We start from the raw sequence: 17394 nt of genomic DNA, 5'->3' as shown, positions 1-17394 counted from the left end.
TTTATCGGACTAATTAAAAAAATCCCGGGGTCTCTCCACTAACGTGAAACCCTGGGAGGGGAGAAGCATGCAGTGTGTAAGACTATTCTACGCGCCTTGGCGTTTTTCAACGGAGATGAAACCGTTGGGGGGTTGGGCTATACATTTATGCTGTAAAAGTCTCGTGTGTCTCAAGAACGAAGCCCTCTAGCGCGAGGCGTGAACTGTGGCCCGGTGTTTTTTTAGTACGCGTTACGAACAGTTCTACCACGAGCCGTAAATGAGTGTCCCTGTGTTATTTTCGTACGCGTTACGTTCTACTGCGAGGCGTAAACGAGTGTTCTGGTTTTTAGTACCGTGCCTACATGGGAGCACGGTTGCGACGACAACATGACACACCAACAGCCCGAGCCCTTACGGGGCTTCGGCCCTAAAAAAGACTCGCTAACAGTTGTTCAAGTAAGTTCTTCAACTGTGCCAAAAAACTATGCTATACTGCCAGAGATTGTCTGAAGTACCCCCCACTTTCCGGTGAAGGCTAATATTAAAATGTGGAATTTCACAAAATTCACTGAATTTTTTTCATTTTGCCAGTTTGTTGTTCGGGCATTCCCAACAATATACGCCGTACTCGCAAGTTTTTACCTTTGTTGAACTTAATATGTTCGGAGCAACAGAATGTTTGGGAAATGTTATGTTTATTCTTGTTTTTATGTCAAGCCTCGCACGGTTATTCAGATTGCGGAAACAGGTTAATGAAACTTAAAATATCTCAAAGCGATTTTCTGAAACTTTTCTTAGGCCTTCAACACAGCTCTTAGCTAGCTACCTGTGATCTTTCTGCTGCGAGCTCTTTCCTGAGATTTTGGAGATTCATATAGCCATTTGTAATCATGTTGCTGGGAACAGCTGTTGGCGTTCTTTAGTCCTCATATTTTTAGCAAAAAACTTCCAATACTCGATGATCTATTTCAGTCAATCCATGACACAGCACGACTACGTTGCTAGTTGAGGTGCATGCCTTGTAAAAACACACGTTTTACATCGGATTTTGTGATTGTAAGCAAATCCAGTTGCACGTTTATCCTGCGTCCAGTGATCAAGTATGGGCAAATATATTTCTTGAGGGAGTTGCAAAATATAATTGAATTCAATTGGTGTACTTTTTGGGAAAATTTACGAAGGCACACATTGGTTCGTCGTAAAACATTTGATAATTTCATAGGGCAACTGTGTGAGGACTACACTTTACTGAGCGCTAAGCATGATACCCTGATCTGGTCCTAATTTTCTTAAGTGAAAGTGTACGCTTTGTATGAAGTAAAAGTTAATTGACAGCCGCGATCATTCTCACAAGTTTCAAGGAACTTATACAATCGAGTACATTGCTTAAGGCTAGCGTATAATCGTCGCAACGAGAACAGTAATACCCGCAACTTATTCTCCCGCACACAGACCTATCATTAATAGTTGCTGAGAAAGGGGTACTGCCTTCACACCTTTATTTCAGCAATAAAATGCTTTTCACTAATTGGTGGTACTTAAAACTGACAGGAGGATGTTGTGGAACGCGAGCCCTGGTAATACAGTCGTTAAAACAGCCAGTGTGGTTTAAACAATTAACGGCTGCCCTTATTCATTTTAAAACCTGGATATGCTTGAGTAGAAGTGCCCAAGATGCCACTCGATGGTGTCGGTACCACCGTTGTTCTCTATTTCCGGTGCATGCGCGGAAATGGCCGCTCTTCTTGCGTCCTTCTAGCGATGTCTTGAAGCAGCTGGCGCTGCAGGCGAGAAGTACCTAGGGCCAGAACACACGGAGGGTAGCGAGGCAGGTACGTACAAAAATGGGCCTTCCTCAGAAACTAATTCACTGTGTAGCTCAAGTGTAGCTCCTGTTGAACCCGGTTACATTGAACTCAAAAATTTCTCAATTTAACTAATTCAGATATATCTTATACAGACCCATTTCCCCGGCGTTTTGGTTTTCACCGTACATTTCGATTATTTGCAAAATACAGTGAACAATTTGGCATATTCTTATTTTCATATATCTAGATTCAGGTGTGTTACTTACCTGCTTATAAAATTACGAAGAAACTACAACGTCGATATATAACAAGTAACAGCTTCCAAAGCGCACTTAAACGCATTCTTCTACTGGGAAAAAGTTCTTCAGCACATTTTGAGGCAAAAATGGTGATTACCTCAAGCGAATTTTAGCTTTTAAGCAGTCTCGCACTTTTTCACCGCGAGTTCGAAGTCAAAATGTTTTATTTTGACGCAATATGGCTCCAAACTGCTGTGTACGTTTTCAGAGATTTATTGGAAAATATAGTGAACCATTTCTCATATTCTTAATTTCACATACCTGGATTCAGATGTGTTACTTACCTGCTTATATTCTACGAAACGACTACAATGTCCATATATAACAACTGCTTACAAAGCGCACATCAACGCCTTCTTATGGACAAAACGTTCTTGAGGACCTATGCTTCTTTTTAATCCGTAAGAACGTGCGCAAGTATTTCCACTATTGAATAGGAAACGGGGGTTACTTTTCACCAATTTCAGCTTTTGAGTAGTGTCACGTTTCTTCGAGAAAACACTGCAAATAGGGGGAAGCTTGAAAGTAACTAAAGAAGGCTAGCCATCGATAAATACTGGATGTACGCACTCAGAGACAAGAAGGGTAACATACCTGACAACTGAGAGGAGAAAATAAAGGTAGCGGAACAATTCTACATGAGGATGTATGCCAGCGACGTTATATCAGGGGAAACTAGTGAAAGTACAAGCTCAACTTGCGATGTCCCACTAGTAACAAAAAATGAGGTACAAAATGCTCTCAAAGGGAGGAAAAGAGGGAGAGCTGCAGGTGGCGACGGAATAATCTTGGAGCATTCGAAGGAGGGAGAGATATTGTTCTAGAAACGCTTGCTGTACTATTTTCGGAATGCTTGAATACTCAGAAGGTTCCCCTATCCTGGAAAAACGGCAACATTATTCTGATTCATCAGAATGAAGATCTCAAGGGCCTGGAGTGTTACAGGCCCATCAGCTGCTCTCTGTTGTGTAGAAGCTTTTCACCAAAGCTATAGTTAGCCGCATAGGTGACAGTCTGAATTTCCAACAACTCAGAGAGCAGGCTGCACTTTGGAAAGGGTACTCGACCATGGATCACATCCATGTTGTCAATAGAGTGATAGAAAAATCCGCAGAATACACTAAACCACTCTACATAACGTTTATATGCTACGGGAAAAGGTATGATTCCCTACTCACCACAGCCATGCTAGAAGCACTAAAAGACCAGGAAATAGAGGGGACAGGAGAGCAGGAGGAGCAGGAGGAGACATGTATAATGAATGCAGGGGTAGGATAACCCTCCGCAAGAAAAGCGATAAATGCCCGATGCGAAAGGGATTGAGACAGGGAGACGCCATATCACTGAAAACTATTCAAAGCATGTCTGGATGGGTGTACAGAAAGCTTGACTGGGAAAACACAGGATTAAAGATAAACGGGAATACTTGAGCCATCTGAGGTTTGCGGACGATATAGTAGTGTTGAGTGAGACAGCAGAACACTCGAAAGAAATGCCTGAGGAACTACAATAAAAAAGCATGGCCATGGGGCTGAAACTGTATAAAATAATGTAAAGTAATGAGAAATATACAAGCCAAAAGCATCCGTTTCAGTAAAGAAAACGAAACTCTAGCAGAAGTAAAAGAACACAACTTCGGACAAATGGTTAGTGCTGACCCCAACTACGGCAGAGAAATCCAGCGCCGAATAGGTATGCGTTTAGGAGCGTTCGGCATGCACTCCCTGATAATGAAAAGTAAGTTACCTGTGTGACTGAAAAGAAAAATCAACAACCATAGCATACTCTCTGCTATGACATACGAAGCTGAAACTCTTGCCCTTACTAAACAACTAGAAAGTACACTTCGGTCGGTTCAAGACTCTATGGAACGGATAATGTTAGGACTAACACTCAGGGACAAAAAACGAGCTACCTGGATCAGACAACTAACTAGAGTTGACGATATCATAGTTCAAACAAAGAAAGAGAAATGGGCTTGGGCTGGTTATGTCGCGAGACGACAAACCTGCAACCGTTGCACAATTAGTAACAGGTGGTCTCCTCGATTTGGCTACACTTTCTGCACCAGTTCAGGCGGTGCAGCACTCGCGCACTCGATTTACCAGTGCAGCTTGCGCCACCTGCACTTCGGCCCTCGATTTGACGCCGTGCTGCACCAGTTCTTCTACACTTCTGCACTAGCCCCTGTGCGAGTTCTCGTCTCGTGCAAGGTGTAGCTTGCGAAAGAACTGGCGCTGCACTTGCACGGCACTTTTGTGAACTAGTGCAGAAAGTGTAGCCGAATCGAGGAGACCAAGGGTAGATCCCAAGAGATGGGTCTAGAAGAAGGGGAGGGCCATTAATCCGATGGAGAGATGAAATAAGTGAATTCGGGGGCACACTGTATACTCGAGCAGCGCAGGACCGGAACAGTTGGAGGCCTTCGGCCTGCAGTGGACCCGAATACGTTGATAATGAATGATGATGAATGAAGTAGTCTCGCGTTTTTCAGCCAATAATGTTTCGTCGTGGCACAATCTGGTTCCTAACTGCGGCGTAAATTGCTCCTAAGCGAGTAACTTCACAAAACGAAAAACTTTATAAAAATCTCAGACGTACACTTCGAACCGCTTCTGGAGACGTCTTGGAGAAACAATTGAAGTCCCAAATTCCACATCTATAGTTCACCCTCATCGGAGTCCGGGTGAGCTACAACCTCTTAATTAAACCTGCTGATAGTTTGTGAGATTACTGTTTTTGCTTCAGAACCATCACAAGGCATCTGAGAAGTTTTTTACCTGCATATGACCTCACCAGGATGTGGTACTAGCTGCAAAGCCTCACCAATAATATTTGAAACCGATGGCGTAAGGATTATTTTCTATACCTTTTATCTTTACACCACTCGATCCGTCTAATGCCACCCAGCGGCAGACAGGAGACATGGTTCTCATCGCCGGCGAATACACCGGAACAAACTGACTTTTGGCCGGGGCAGAAAGATTTTTCTCTCATCTTGACAGGATTGTCCAAGCCTGCAAGCCTAATACTTATGGAAAGAATTGTCTTACTCACCGAGTAAATGCCGTCAACACATCTAGATTGCTGAGACGCCCTTAGAGAGCTCTCGAAGATCACGACATGAACGAGGGGCACTGGGTGTTCACACGTCAGTAAAGGAAGGAAAGTTGCACTTTAGGCGTTAGCATTGGAGGAAGACTGGCCACTTTTTTTAAGGTTTCTAGAGCACTGGCGGCTAAAATACGGCATCGAAACCGGTCACACGCTCTTTCATCAAGTTGTACGAAATAGCTGGCTCGAGTTGGGTTGGCCCGATTAGCAAGCCAAGCCAAGGCTGCGAACGCACACGTTTTGCATCGCTCTGCCTTGACACCGTATGTTATATTATAGCAGGCATCCTGCCGGTTATGGGCTGTTGCAAACAGTCAAGAACCACCCCTGGCGCCGACCTATAAGGTTCGTCGTCTCCTGCATCCTCCTGCCTCGTCGCCTGGCCGATCTTCTTCTTCGGTCCAGCAAGTAGGCCTAGCTCGCCGGAAAGAATGGCGGCGGTAGCGCGCTACCGCTGCCCTGCTACCACACACGTGGATCCAGCGGAGCAGTCAAGGCAGCTCCATCGTCGTGCCGAGCGTCGCGAGCCCTGCCATGGCAACGACGTGAAAATGGACACATCTCAACCGCAAGTGAGTACTCCGATACCGCCGTCAAGCGCGGTTAAGAGGCCGCCCGAGTCTACAGGCCCGGAACGAAATGCAACGCAGGACGAGTCAAAACGATCCCGCCCGTCGGCTATGTCAAAAACAGCTTCGCTGGCACCTGAGGCCTCTTCGTATAATGTTGTCATCAAACCCCGAACTAGCTTCGGCATGTCCCCAATACCCAATCGGCTGATTCAAGCGGCAGTGGCCACCTGTCTCAACATCCCAGGCTTTTGTGGTTCTGCCGTGCACAAACCTACCAATACCATATCAGTATGGATGCCCTCTTTGGATCAAGCCACTGTGCTCCAGTCGTTAAACAGCATACAAGTGTCGCAGTCTGACTACATACAGCCTCAAGCATAGCTGGCAGCTGGAACGGACTTAAGACACTATGTGGTGTCTGACGTAGACTCCGGTGAGGCACCTGAACAGCTTCGCCAGGAGCTCTACTGCCGTACTCCGAAGTGGTCGCGGTCCGATACATGGGCAAAAGCCGCACCTGTCTCGTGACCCAGCAAGGCCCGCCTACTCCTCCTGACCGTATCATCTACTATGGTTGCATCTTGCGCCCTCGGCCGTTTAAGCCATCAGTTGTGTACTGCTGCGCATGTTACAGACAAGGGCACATGAAATCTTCCTGCCCTTATCCGCCGAAAGAAGACCCTATGGAGGCCACGGCTCCACATGCTTTCCGATGCGGCCTGTGTAAGCCAGATGACCATGAGATTACTTCCTGGAAGTGCCCTACGAAGTTGGAGGCAAACAAGAAAGTTCGTGAGCGCCGTTCAAAGAGAAACGAAATTCGCCGTGAATCTCCACCGCCAGATCAGGTGCCGACATCCAATCGATACGCTGTTTTGGCTCCCTTGGAGGAAGACGCGGCCGCAGCTGAACCTCCAGCGACAGAGACGATAACGTATAGTGCAGCGGTTAAAACGCCCCGTGCTGGCCGTCCACGTTCATCACCCCTACAACAATCACCTGCTTATGATATGGAGGAAGAATTTGAAATTGATAACACACTGGCTACGTTACGAAAGAAAATTCAGCGTCTTAAGCAACGCCGTGCCATTCTTCAGCGTCAGCGGGTGAACAACCGCTCCACCAAAACCCAATCCGCGACCCTGCCTGTGCCTCCAGTTATCCAGAGTTCCACGTCGACAATCATATCACCTCAAGAACTGCTGTGTTTCGTCGCGAAACAAATCCAGACTCTCACCTCGGTATTGTTGGCTAACCTCCACCTGTGATGGTACCTGTGTCTGTAGGCTCGTCACAAGCTGTTCTGCAATGGAACTGCCGGGGTATATCGGGCAAGGTTGGAGAGCTTAGACAACGCATTCTGTACGGAAAGCTACATGTATGGGCACTACTACTCCAGGAAACAAGTGGCCTCTCTTCCCTTCCTGGATATGAAGCTTATTAATCTCCGTCCATTCTGGATCGTCGAACCACAATGTCTGATGTCCCTCCAGGAACGGTAGCCGTATATGCCCGGTCAATCTTTCCCCAAACCCACATAGACTTGGCGCGATGGTGCACACTGTGGCAGGAAGCCGACACTCCACCAGCTGTCTTTACGATTCCAAACTGCCTACCGGCATTTGCCGGTCCATTGCCCACATGCAACGACATTTAAGGGATTCAGGACCCCTTTACAATGGCGGAATTCTTGACAGCCATCGACCATGCCAGGCCGCGCACTGCACCGGGACCTGATGGCATCCCTTATGAGCTATTTAAGAACATGGAAGGCAGTACACTTGACGCCATACTTGAAGCCATAAATGCAGCGTTGACTTCAGCCGCGATTCCTGATTCCTGGCGTCACGCGGATATCGTTGCTATCCCGAAGCCCGGCAAAACACCAGGCCGGATTTCTCAACTTCGGCCAATAGCTCTGACATCAACGATTTCTAAGCTGATGGAGCGCATGCTAGCTACACGTCTTACTTGGTGACTTGGGGGATATTCCTGGTACCATCCCGCCCAAATTGGATTCCGACCCCAGTGGGGCGTCTAAGACGGACTGCAGCACTTTTCTGATATGATCCTGATCGGAGGTTGCTCTCGCAGGATTCGACCGTCCTTGCAATGGATATTAAGAAGACCTACGACAATGTCAGCCGCTAAGCCATTGTTCGGATCCTAGAGTGGATTAAACTGCCCAGCCGTGTCTCCACATTTGTGAACGCCTTTCTTCGGGACCGCACCTTCACCCTTCGCTTGGCCGGGAAGGCTACAGGGCACTTCACATCGCACCGTGGTGTTCCACAGGGCTCTGTGTTAGCGCCGGTATTGTTCAATATCGCCTTGCTTCCCCTAGTTTGGCGGTTGGCGGAGATACCTGACGCGTAATACATCATGTATGCTGACGACATTACTGTGTGGTCCGTGCATCCTGACATCTCTGTCCGAGAAAATGCGCTACAAACGGCGTTAAACATGACTGATTTCTCGTGCGCCCAAGTAGGACTTGAACTATCGGAAGAAAAAACGTCATACATGTCAGTGACTAACAAACGTGGGCGACGCCGACTTTAGAAACGCCCTGTACAGTTGTTTATTCATCAACAACCTCTACAGGAGGTCCCAACTATTCGTGTGCTGGGCCTTGATGTTGCCTCGTCTGGGTCCGTGGCTCCATGGGCGAAGAGTGCGAAGGATCGCGCCGCACGAATAATACACTTGATACGTCGAATGGCGACAAAGGCTGGCGGGTCGCGCACCAGCGTTGCTCGCCTCTTTGTGCGGTCGGTGTTGCAACCCAGACTCGTGTACCAGGCTCATTCCACCATCTCACGATGAGGGACTGGCATCGCCTCGAAGCCATCAACCGGGATTCCATGCGGGCCATTACTGGACTACCCCGAATGACCCCGACACCAGTTCAGCAGGGGGAGGCCCAACTCAATACGATTCATGAGCTGGTGCACCAACGCCATCTGCCCGGGCCTGTAAAGCCTCGGTGACCGGTGCCGCCGCTGTGCTAGCCCGGAACATGGCGCACGATGTACCAAGTACCACTATGAAAGGTCTAAACATTCCTCCGTGGCAGCGAGCACAGTTAACAGACAACAAACCAATCGGTCGCCTCCGTCACCCGGTGCCTCGCCAGGCGATGGCCCAAGTCCTACATAGCCCAGACGCCGAAACGGCAATTGCATATGTAGACGCCAGCGTCAAAAACGGCATGGTGCACACTGCACTCATATGTGGACCAATGTTGCTCTTATGAGGCTAACCCGATGCCACCAGCGTATCTTGTTGAACTAACAGCGATACACGATGGTATGGCCGCAATACTGCCTATTGTCCAGGCAGGGCCACACTTTCGACTAATAATACGCACAGGCTCTACGCAAGCCATCTACGACATCCGCCGCGTAACACAAGCTACAGCGTTCGCGGATGCCATTCACCACTTATCACGAAGCACTGTACTGCATATCCGCATAGAATGGGTACCCCGTTCAGCTGTACCCGGCAGTAGGGAGGCAGACACGGCTAGTCACCCGCATACCTTGATGTGACCACTACCACTTTTCCCCGAAGATCCAAGTGGAAACCTGGCACAACAGAATGAAATTCTCCGGCGCACCACGCGAACCATCATACCCACGTGTGGTTCAAACCTCCCTGGTGACTTAACTCGCCGAGAGGAGGTTGCGCTGCGGAGAATACGTGTTGGGATGGCTCTTATGCCGTCTGTGAGCCTCTTGGCCATCGCAGTACCGCGGCCCATACAACTCTACCTGCCCATTCTTTGAATCCGCCCTACAGAATGTGAATGTGCAGCATCTGCTGTGGACCTGCCCCGGACTACACCAGATCCGATTACGGCACCTTCGTGCAACCGGCCTCCACCCTGGCCGCCCTCCAGACCTGCAGCGCTGGGTTAATGGACCATTTCATCGGCACCTTCTGCACTTTATACGAAAAGCAAACTTGTTCGTGTACCTGTGAATCGTGCACCGTTATGCCGCAGGGCAAGCTTTCGAATAAAAAATAAAAAAAAAGTTGGGTTGCAACTATATTATTTGAAAAGAACTGATGCCAGATGACGGCCTAGTAATGTACTTTCGACCATATCACCATACATGTTCAAACAATAATATATTTTGATTGCATCAGGTACCACCGGATCGTTCTTGTTAACTTACTTCAAAGCTCTGCGCGACTCCTGTAGTGATAATTGAGCACTTCTGCGAGCTGAACCTAGGATAAATACTGGAAGCATCTGCCACTTACCAAACCTGGGCTGTTTCCTTTTTAGATGGTGTACTTTCTTGCCGTCGTGAAACTTACATCTGAGGTTCCCTCAACGAAGCTAATGGGTGTTTCTTGCAACCTCATCTCGTTCAGCTATCGGTTTGTGCTGCCGCGTTCCGCAGCCATGCTTACATCCGAGCTGCTAGCTGTAATGTGCGCACAAACGTGGGCATGCGCACCCTGCTCTTCGGCGCGTACGTAACGGACCCTATATAAAAAGCGTGAAACGATGCGTTCTTACATAGAGATTTGGCTGTGTGAAAATCGGGGTCAGCGTAATAAAAGCTCCACCACATGTCGAGAAAAATCTCACTAAAACTTCTCTTTCAGAGCACGAGACTCACGACCTCGTTTCAGTTGTATGTTTTGCATCGGAAACATATGCATCAACGTTTTTTTTTTTGAAACATAAAAAATAATAAAAACAGTACCTTACAGCGCAACAGGTTTATAGATAGTGACCTGCCCAAGGCAGCTGGCGCGAATGGGATCCAGCTTGCCAAAAAAATGCCGAGTAGGAACGGTGTGCTCCAAAACAAAGGGCTCAGTTTAATTCCCAAACTCGCAGGCTTCACTTCGCTTCGCTTCGATCGCAGCGTGCTGCGAATGCTCGCATAAAACCTAGCGGTCGGACTAATCAATGCCGATTGTTCTAATCACCACCGGCCAGCAACGAAAATTAATAGCTTAAGTCTAGACCTGTTTCTTACGTATGCTAACGCCGACGTACACACGTAAACCCTACTTCTGGCTATATCCACCTGCGTAACTAGCCTTGTTTGTTTTTTTAGTTTTTGTGTTCATATATACAAGTTAAAGCTTTGCCGACTTTCGCTTAACGTCGGCGAGCTTTCTTATGACATGAAGCGCGTGTATGCAAGTGCAAAAGTTCACAGGGAAGGCTCCAATTCGTATAAACACCTCAACAAAGGTTTTCTGTGCGTGGAAGCACCGCCATTCTTGCGGGAAATCATAATGTTTTTTTTTCCGGAGAAGGGAGCACTAATTGACGGCAACCTGTTCAGCGGCTGCGGTGTTTGCACCATTGGGCCACGTGTGTGGGTGCCCCGTCGTAATCGCTTGACAAAGTTAGGTACATCAGCCGTCCCGGTCAATGCTTGCGGGGAGAACCACAGTTATCCTTGGGATACCTTGTTGAGCCACTGCCTCCGTAACGAAGCGGTCGGGATTTGGTAAAAACAAATCGCGTTTACCTTGCGCCTGCCGGGATGGCTCAGGTGAAAGCAACAAATGTGATCGCGCATGCTATGTTCACTGAAAGTACGATGCAAAAGTATTCCAGGATCTTTCAGCATATTATTTCACTTCTTTTTGATAGGTTTGTCGCAGAGGCTCCTGCATAAGTCGACTATAGCCTGCAACCTCGGCATCAGACTTACTGTCGCTACCTTTTCAAGAATCACTACTCATGCTACTGCTACATGTCCTCCACATAAGCTGAGGGCCAACCAAGTCGCCGTGGGAAACTTCTGATGCACGCTGGTATTCTTTTTTTCCTACAGCTTTGCTATGCGTTATGAAACAATGAGAATTGATCGCGCTCCGAGTGTTTCTTTCTGTTTATCCTATTTCTTTTGATGCACTATATTAAACAGTGCACGCAAGTGCTTCTTAATGTTCGCGTTTTCTGCTGAATTTTTTTCTGTTGAACAACGCTGAATTTTTGGGGGGTTTTATTCCTTTGGAAGGACGTGCGCTTTCGAAGGCGTGGAACGCCATAGAACGCGCTAGCAAAGAGCTAGCAGTTGTTTGCGGACGATATCAGGGTCGGCGCGCGTTCTGTGGACGCCGGCCAGGTGCGTGCTTTCACTGGTCTAGCCAAGTAACAATTCCGCGTGAAAAAATACTTATTTGGGCACATTGTCGAGCCCACAGAAGGTGTGCGGCTTCCCCCAGTGCGAATGTACAAAGAATGAGAACAAGGGACGGAGAGAAAGACAAAAATAGCAACGATGGCATCCCGAGCAAACGCGTAAGGAGCGGAGAATAGGGTAATAAATGCAGCGCAAGCCATTGCAGTGCCGTGAAAAGAACTAAAAAAGGCGAAACAAGCGATAACAACTTCGGCAAACGGAATCAGCGTGCATGGGCAGATCGCTATCTACAAAGTTGGTCGTGCTTTCCAGGTTGCCAGGTGGCGTGCTATATTAGACAGTGCGAAGGACATCAAAACCAGTTCAGCGAAAACGTCATGCCACCTGTGATGTCCCTGGAGTGTGAGGAAGTAGATACAGTTGCCGATAAAAAGTAGGGCAGTACAGTTCTTGCTCCTCACAAGAGAAGCACTTTCAAAATGCATTCAGGCTTGGCAAGACGAGACTCTATTTTTCGGACACCGTTTGTCGTACCTTTCGGCGTGGTCAGTATCCATAATTACGAAAAAGTGGGTGATGAGAGCGTTAAGGCGGTTTACACAATGATAAAAATATTAAAAACGAAAGTAAAATGCTGTGGTTCATAGCGACGCTGCCCTGCGAATAAGATGGGGAAATTATGTGCATGCAAACGCCATTCACTGATCGACGGAACACAATGGTAACTTCAAAACTAAGACAAAGGAGTGAAGTTCTGCCCGTTTTTTATTGCTGCGAACGGATATCTGGTGGAGCATGATGGCTGCAGAACGGCTACGAAGACTCAAGATTATCAGTACATTAAAACACATAACTCGATGCAGACATTAGACAAGGTAATCTGGTGCAATGGTGAATTTGCAGAGCGCCGCAGTTGTTAGTTGCCTATTGCACAAGCTTTCGCCGAGGAACCTTCTTGGATAATTATGATGGCGATGATCATTACTAATGGCGTTGAAGATTATGATGATGAAGAAGATCATTTTGGTGGTGATGACTACCACGAATGCCATAAACCAAAAGCCAAAAGCAAAACCAAAGGTCAAAACCAAAAGCCGTAACCGCACCGGTATTTCTGCTGAATCTGAGCCCGAACCCGAAAAGTAATTTGAATCGGAATTGGAACTCAAAAAAATAAATAACGGTTACCGCTTCACCGTGAAAAATGGGAAGAGGTATGCTCCGCAATGTTCCAATGGTATGTTGGTGGTAGTCGCGCGTGCCGAGTTCAAGGCTGAACGAAAGAAATGACACACTTTCGGTATTCTGCTGGCGATATAAGAGATAGACTTTGCCCTTCGTTCCCTGCGACTTTATGTAGGAGCAGTCAGGCCACGTGATTGCTGCTCTGCGCAACGGCCAAGGCCCACACCCCAAAATGCGCCTCCTTGTTGCATTTGGTACTTTGCTTAAAAAGTTTACATATGTTGAATGTTTAAGTACCTGCCAAGTGTTATACGAAGGAGTAGTTCAGATAAAGAACCACTGACAAGTTTGTTATTCGATCACCTCTAAAACAGCCGTTTTTATTACGCAACCGAAAAACCAAAACGCCTATCGGTGGATATTTCGCCACATCCGTTAAACAATCCCAGGCAGTCAAAATTTTTCTCTCGCCTTGCAATACAGGGCGCGTCCCATAGCAAAGTCATACCTTCAAAGAATAAAATGCGGCTATATTTTTTTTAGAACAGTAATTCCGCGGAAAAACAAAAAAAACAGCTCATCACCTGACTTTCAGTCATTTCGTGCAGGGTTCATACAAGAATAGTTTGTGGTTTTTGTCGCTGCCTCCACCCATTTACTAAGCAAAAAAAAAAGAAAAGACGTAGTTTTCCCTAGACGTTCATTTCTTTGCCTGCCTTTGAGATACCCAATTTGTGATCACTGCCATAATGCCTGGTAAAATTGCTAGTTTCTCAGGAGGTGTATAGCAGACAAGTGTGTACCGTGTATTTGTCGCCTCGCGTTAACGTCAGAAGTTTGTTCCGAACCCCTCTAGTATGTCACCGCAGTGAGGCCACTAAGGTCATAGCTGGGGCTCCCAGGCTACAAAACTACACAAATAATGCCATATGTTTGTCAAGAAAGTAAAAAGGACAACAGTGGCTTCGATTTGTTCACATTTGAAAAACAAACTAATATGACCCTCTTTCATGCCGGCTATCAAAACTAGAACAAAATTCGCGAATGAATTATCAGCAGTGCACTTGATTTTTTTAGCTTGAAGCATTTTGCAACATATTTGAACTGGGGCGGAGAATAGAAAGTGATAGACAACTCATACTAAAAAATAAACTTTTTCTCTTGCTAAGTGCGATAAACGGTACGCGACATTTTGGCAATTTTTCAAACTCCGTCATAATTGTATTTTTTTGGAAATAATTCCTTCCGCAGACCAAATATAGATACGTTAACGACTATTCACTGAAGGGTAGTAAAAGTCTAGAAAATAAATCTCCTATGACATGTGTAAAAGCTTTTGTTTTACACAGGTAAAAGTTTCGATACACAAGTACGGGTTTCAAATTTCGCGCGATCGGTCTACTCACCTGTCCCCCGAGCCGGCGCTCGTATTGGTGTTTCTAGAAAAATAAAGTTTTTTCTTGCCAGTTAACATCAGCTATTTTGTTCCTTGTGTACAAGGAGCTATATTTTTTGTTCAAATTGAAAATGTCGACAGGACAGAGCTGTCCCATCTCGTCAAACAATCTCAAGCACCCCGCAAGGACGACCGGACGGCTGGGCATAAATGTGGCTGGTGAATCATCACTAATTCATCTTGTTTTACCCAATATCTGGCCTAATAGTTTTCACCAGTTTTTTAAGCAGGTTCGGTGCGAGATTTAGTCACACGCGAACTGAACCGGGACGACGCAAAATCACCGTAACATGAACCGTAATTTCGCCACTGTTTTTTTTTTTTTTGTTCGACCCATTCATGATATCTATGCTCTTTACATGACTGTATGGTAATTCTAAGAAAAAGCAAATCCTAATGCACAGTACGCGAAAGTCAATGAATACTGGAATGACTTTTTTGTGTGCGCAGCAACAGTGCTAAGGTTCCGCCAAGCTTCCGCACTTTCAACCAGTTCTCGAGTTTCCGCACCAGTTTACTTACTCTCAACCATGCAAAAAGTTCCCAACTTATAATAGCTCGGCTGTGCAATGATTTTAAAAGAGCCTTTCAGCGCGTCGCCAGGTCAACTGAAAACAGGGTACCCTCTTGAAAGTTTTTTGCTGCTGTAATTTGTCAAATAGAATTACATACTTACGATACTCCGAGAAAGTTCCCTGAACGTAATCAGAAGAGTTAGCAATCGATGCCCTGGATGAGGAATAAAAAAATATTGAAAGGTCGCAATTCTTGATTGTAAAGTTTCGTAATACCCCCTGTTTTGATGAAGCTACTTGTTGTCCTCTATATTTGGTTTTCAATGGCAACGTTTTTTAGAAACATCGCAGCGAAATCACGCTGAATGTTTGCGTTCGCACATTCGCGAACACTTTATTTTTCAAAATTTTATATGAGTCTGAGAGGAATTCCCGGCTTCAGGGCTGACGTTGTCGGGTTGATTTGCAAAATCGGAGAGGTATGAAGAAATATATACGCAGAGACTGCATTACGTAAATGTCGTAGTGTTATCTTCCGTCCCAGAAGCAGTTGGCGCCCCACTGAAATCTAATATTAGCCCAGGGCATGATTCACCATCCATGATGACGGAGAGTGACTAGCGTACAGCTGGCGTGAGCTATCTCATGGTCGCCTTGTACCTACTGTAAATAAATCGCCCACATCTCCCAGATTTCGTCCTGTTTGTTCTGTTGCCACGCAATGTTTTGGTGGAGCGTTCTGGGGACGTCCAGCCTCTCCCCATCAAGGCTCCTGTAGCGTTCTTCTGTAGGTGCTTGTTACGCGCCGGCTCTCCCCAGCACTGTTATTCCATGGCCGTTCCCATCTTCCCAGACTCCTGTCCCCTGCCGATTACCCAATGATACCAGCCGTGGCGTTACCCCCGCTGCCAGACCAGATGACAACGCCCCTTCACCTCCGCTCAGTATTCCCGCGTGTCTCCAAGGGTTTTCAAAGCTTCGAGCTGCACTTGTGGGCATCGCTGCTCTGGGGCTGTGGTTCGTCCACCTACTCACCTTCATCTCTGACGGCAAGGAGTTATTCACTGTTTATTCTCCTCTCACCTTTCAGTGTCCCCGCTGTCACCCTTGTATTGCGGCGTCGACCTTGACGGTCGTCCTCAGCCTGGGAGGAGGGGGGAGGTCACGGGACATACGTGGACAATGCCCCACGGCGCCATGGCGCACCATCCACGACGACGACGACGACGAAGTCGCTGGAGTGCAGGCTCCGCGAGCTCTTTCATGGCTGCCGTGCACGTACTATAAATAGATCGTCCATATTTCACAGCTGGTCTTATTTCTTCTGCCGCCACGTAACAATATTTTGCTGTTAGGAAACTGTAGTGGTTCATTGTGAACAGAACAAGAAAAACTCTCGCGTACATTCGCCCCAACCTCATACGGTGTACAGCAGCAGCACTTGACTTGCGACCCGTTAATGATGGACCTCCAAAGGTATTATTTTATGCTGGATGCCAGAATATTCTTGGTTTAAAACAACAATACCAAATTGCAGGTATTTGTACCGTATCAATATGTTGCATTGCCAAGAGGCTAGTTATTCTTCAATCGACCACAAAAAATGTTGTCAGTCCCCGGGTGCGGATATAAAATGTAAAGTGTAATCACGGTATAGAGACGTAGCTACATACATTGTAAAGCTGCTATTTGCAAGTCACTGTGATTTTTTATGCATCATGGCATTTCCGACACTACAGAAAGCTTGAATTCGAAACCAGCCATTAAATCTTCACGACCAATCATCGTACCTTGGTGGTTATGATCCCGAATTTAGAAGCAAAGTAGCCTGGATTTTATAGTGAGAACATCCGAACAGGCGAAAGCATTTGTTTTCTCGTTCTTGTTTTCATACCCCTGCGGCGCGCACGTTATGATACCGTCGGTCTACGAACCGCGAAACAGAAATGGCAACATACGCATGTCGAAAAAGGAGCCCCAATAAATCCAATGCAGCTGGCACTATGATATATCCACGAGCGTACGGATTTGTTTTTTATAGGGTGAAGACGCAATTATAGGGGCGTAGTCTTCCAGGGCAACAAAAATTTTAAATGGGAGACCAAAACGAAATTTCGTCCACAGGGTTCTTCGAGGCAGCTGAATGTATGCGGCTAAGTTGAAAAAAGTTGCAGCCTTGGAATATAATTCCTTGCTGGAGTTCTTGCCTGGGGAACATATAATTGCAGTAATCTATGCTCGCTTCGCTGTTACGGCCACCGTCTCACCCTCACTGGGTAAAGATAATCTCTGTGGTTGCAAGAAAAATTACATACTTGCAACTAAAAAACTCTTGTAT

The 17394-nt window shown here is 46.7% G+C and overlaps 1 protein-coding gene across 1 annotated transcript in view; it reads right to left on the bottom strand.

Annotated features, from left to right (window-relative positions):
* LOC144179982 (phospholipase A2-like) overlaps window positions 1-7777 on the bottom strand; it is a 29843-nt gene extending 22066 nt beyond the window's left edge. Inside the window, exon 1 of the mRNA XM_077708396.1 lies at window positions 7747-7777. Within this exon, the coding sequence (XP_077564522.1) occupies window positions 7747-7777 (31 nt within the window). The remainder of the gene's footprint in view (window positions 1-7746) is intronic.
* Between the last annotated feature and the right edge of the window lie 9617 nt (window positions 7778-17394).

The sequence above is a fragment of the Haemaphysalis longicornis genome, unplaced genomic scaffold (assembly GCF_048455015.1).
Source record: "Haemaphysalis longicornis isolate Haplotype H1 unplaced genomic scaffold, Haemaphysalis longicornis Haplotype H1 scaffold_4, whole genome shotgun sequence".
NCBI lineage: Eukaryota > Metazoa > Arthropoda > Arachnida > Ixodida > Ixodidae > Haemaphysalis > Haemaphysalis longicornis.
The sequence above is the reverse complement of the archived record's forward strand: the minus strand, read 5'-3'. Positions and strand labels throughout refer to the sequence as shown.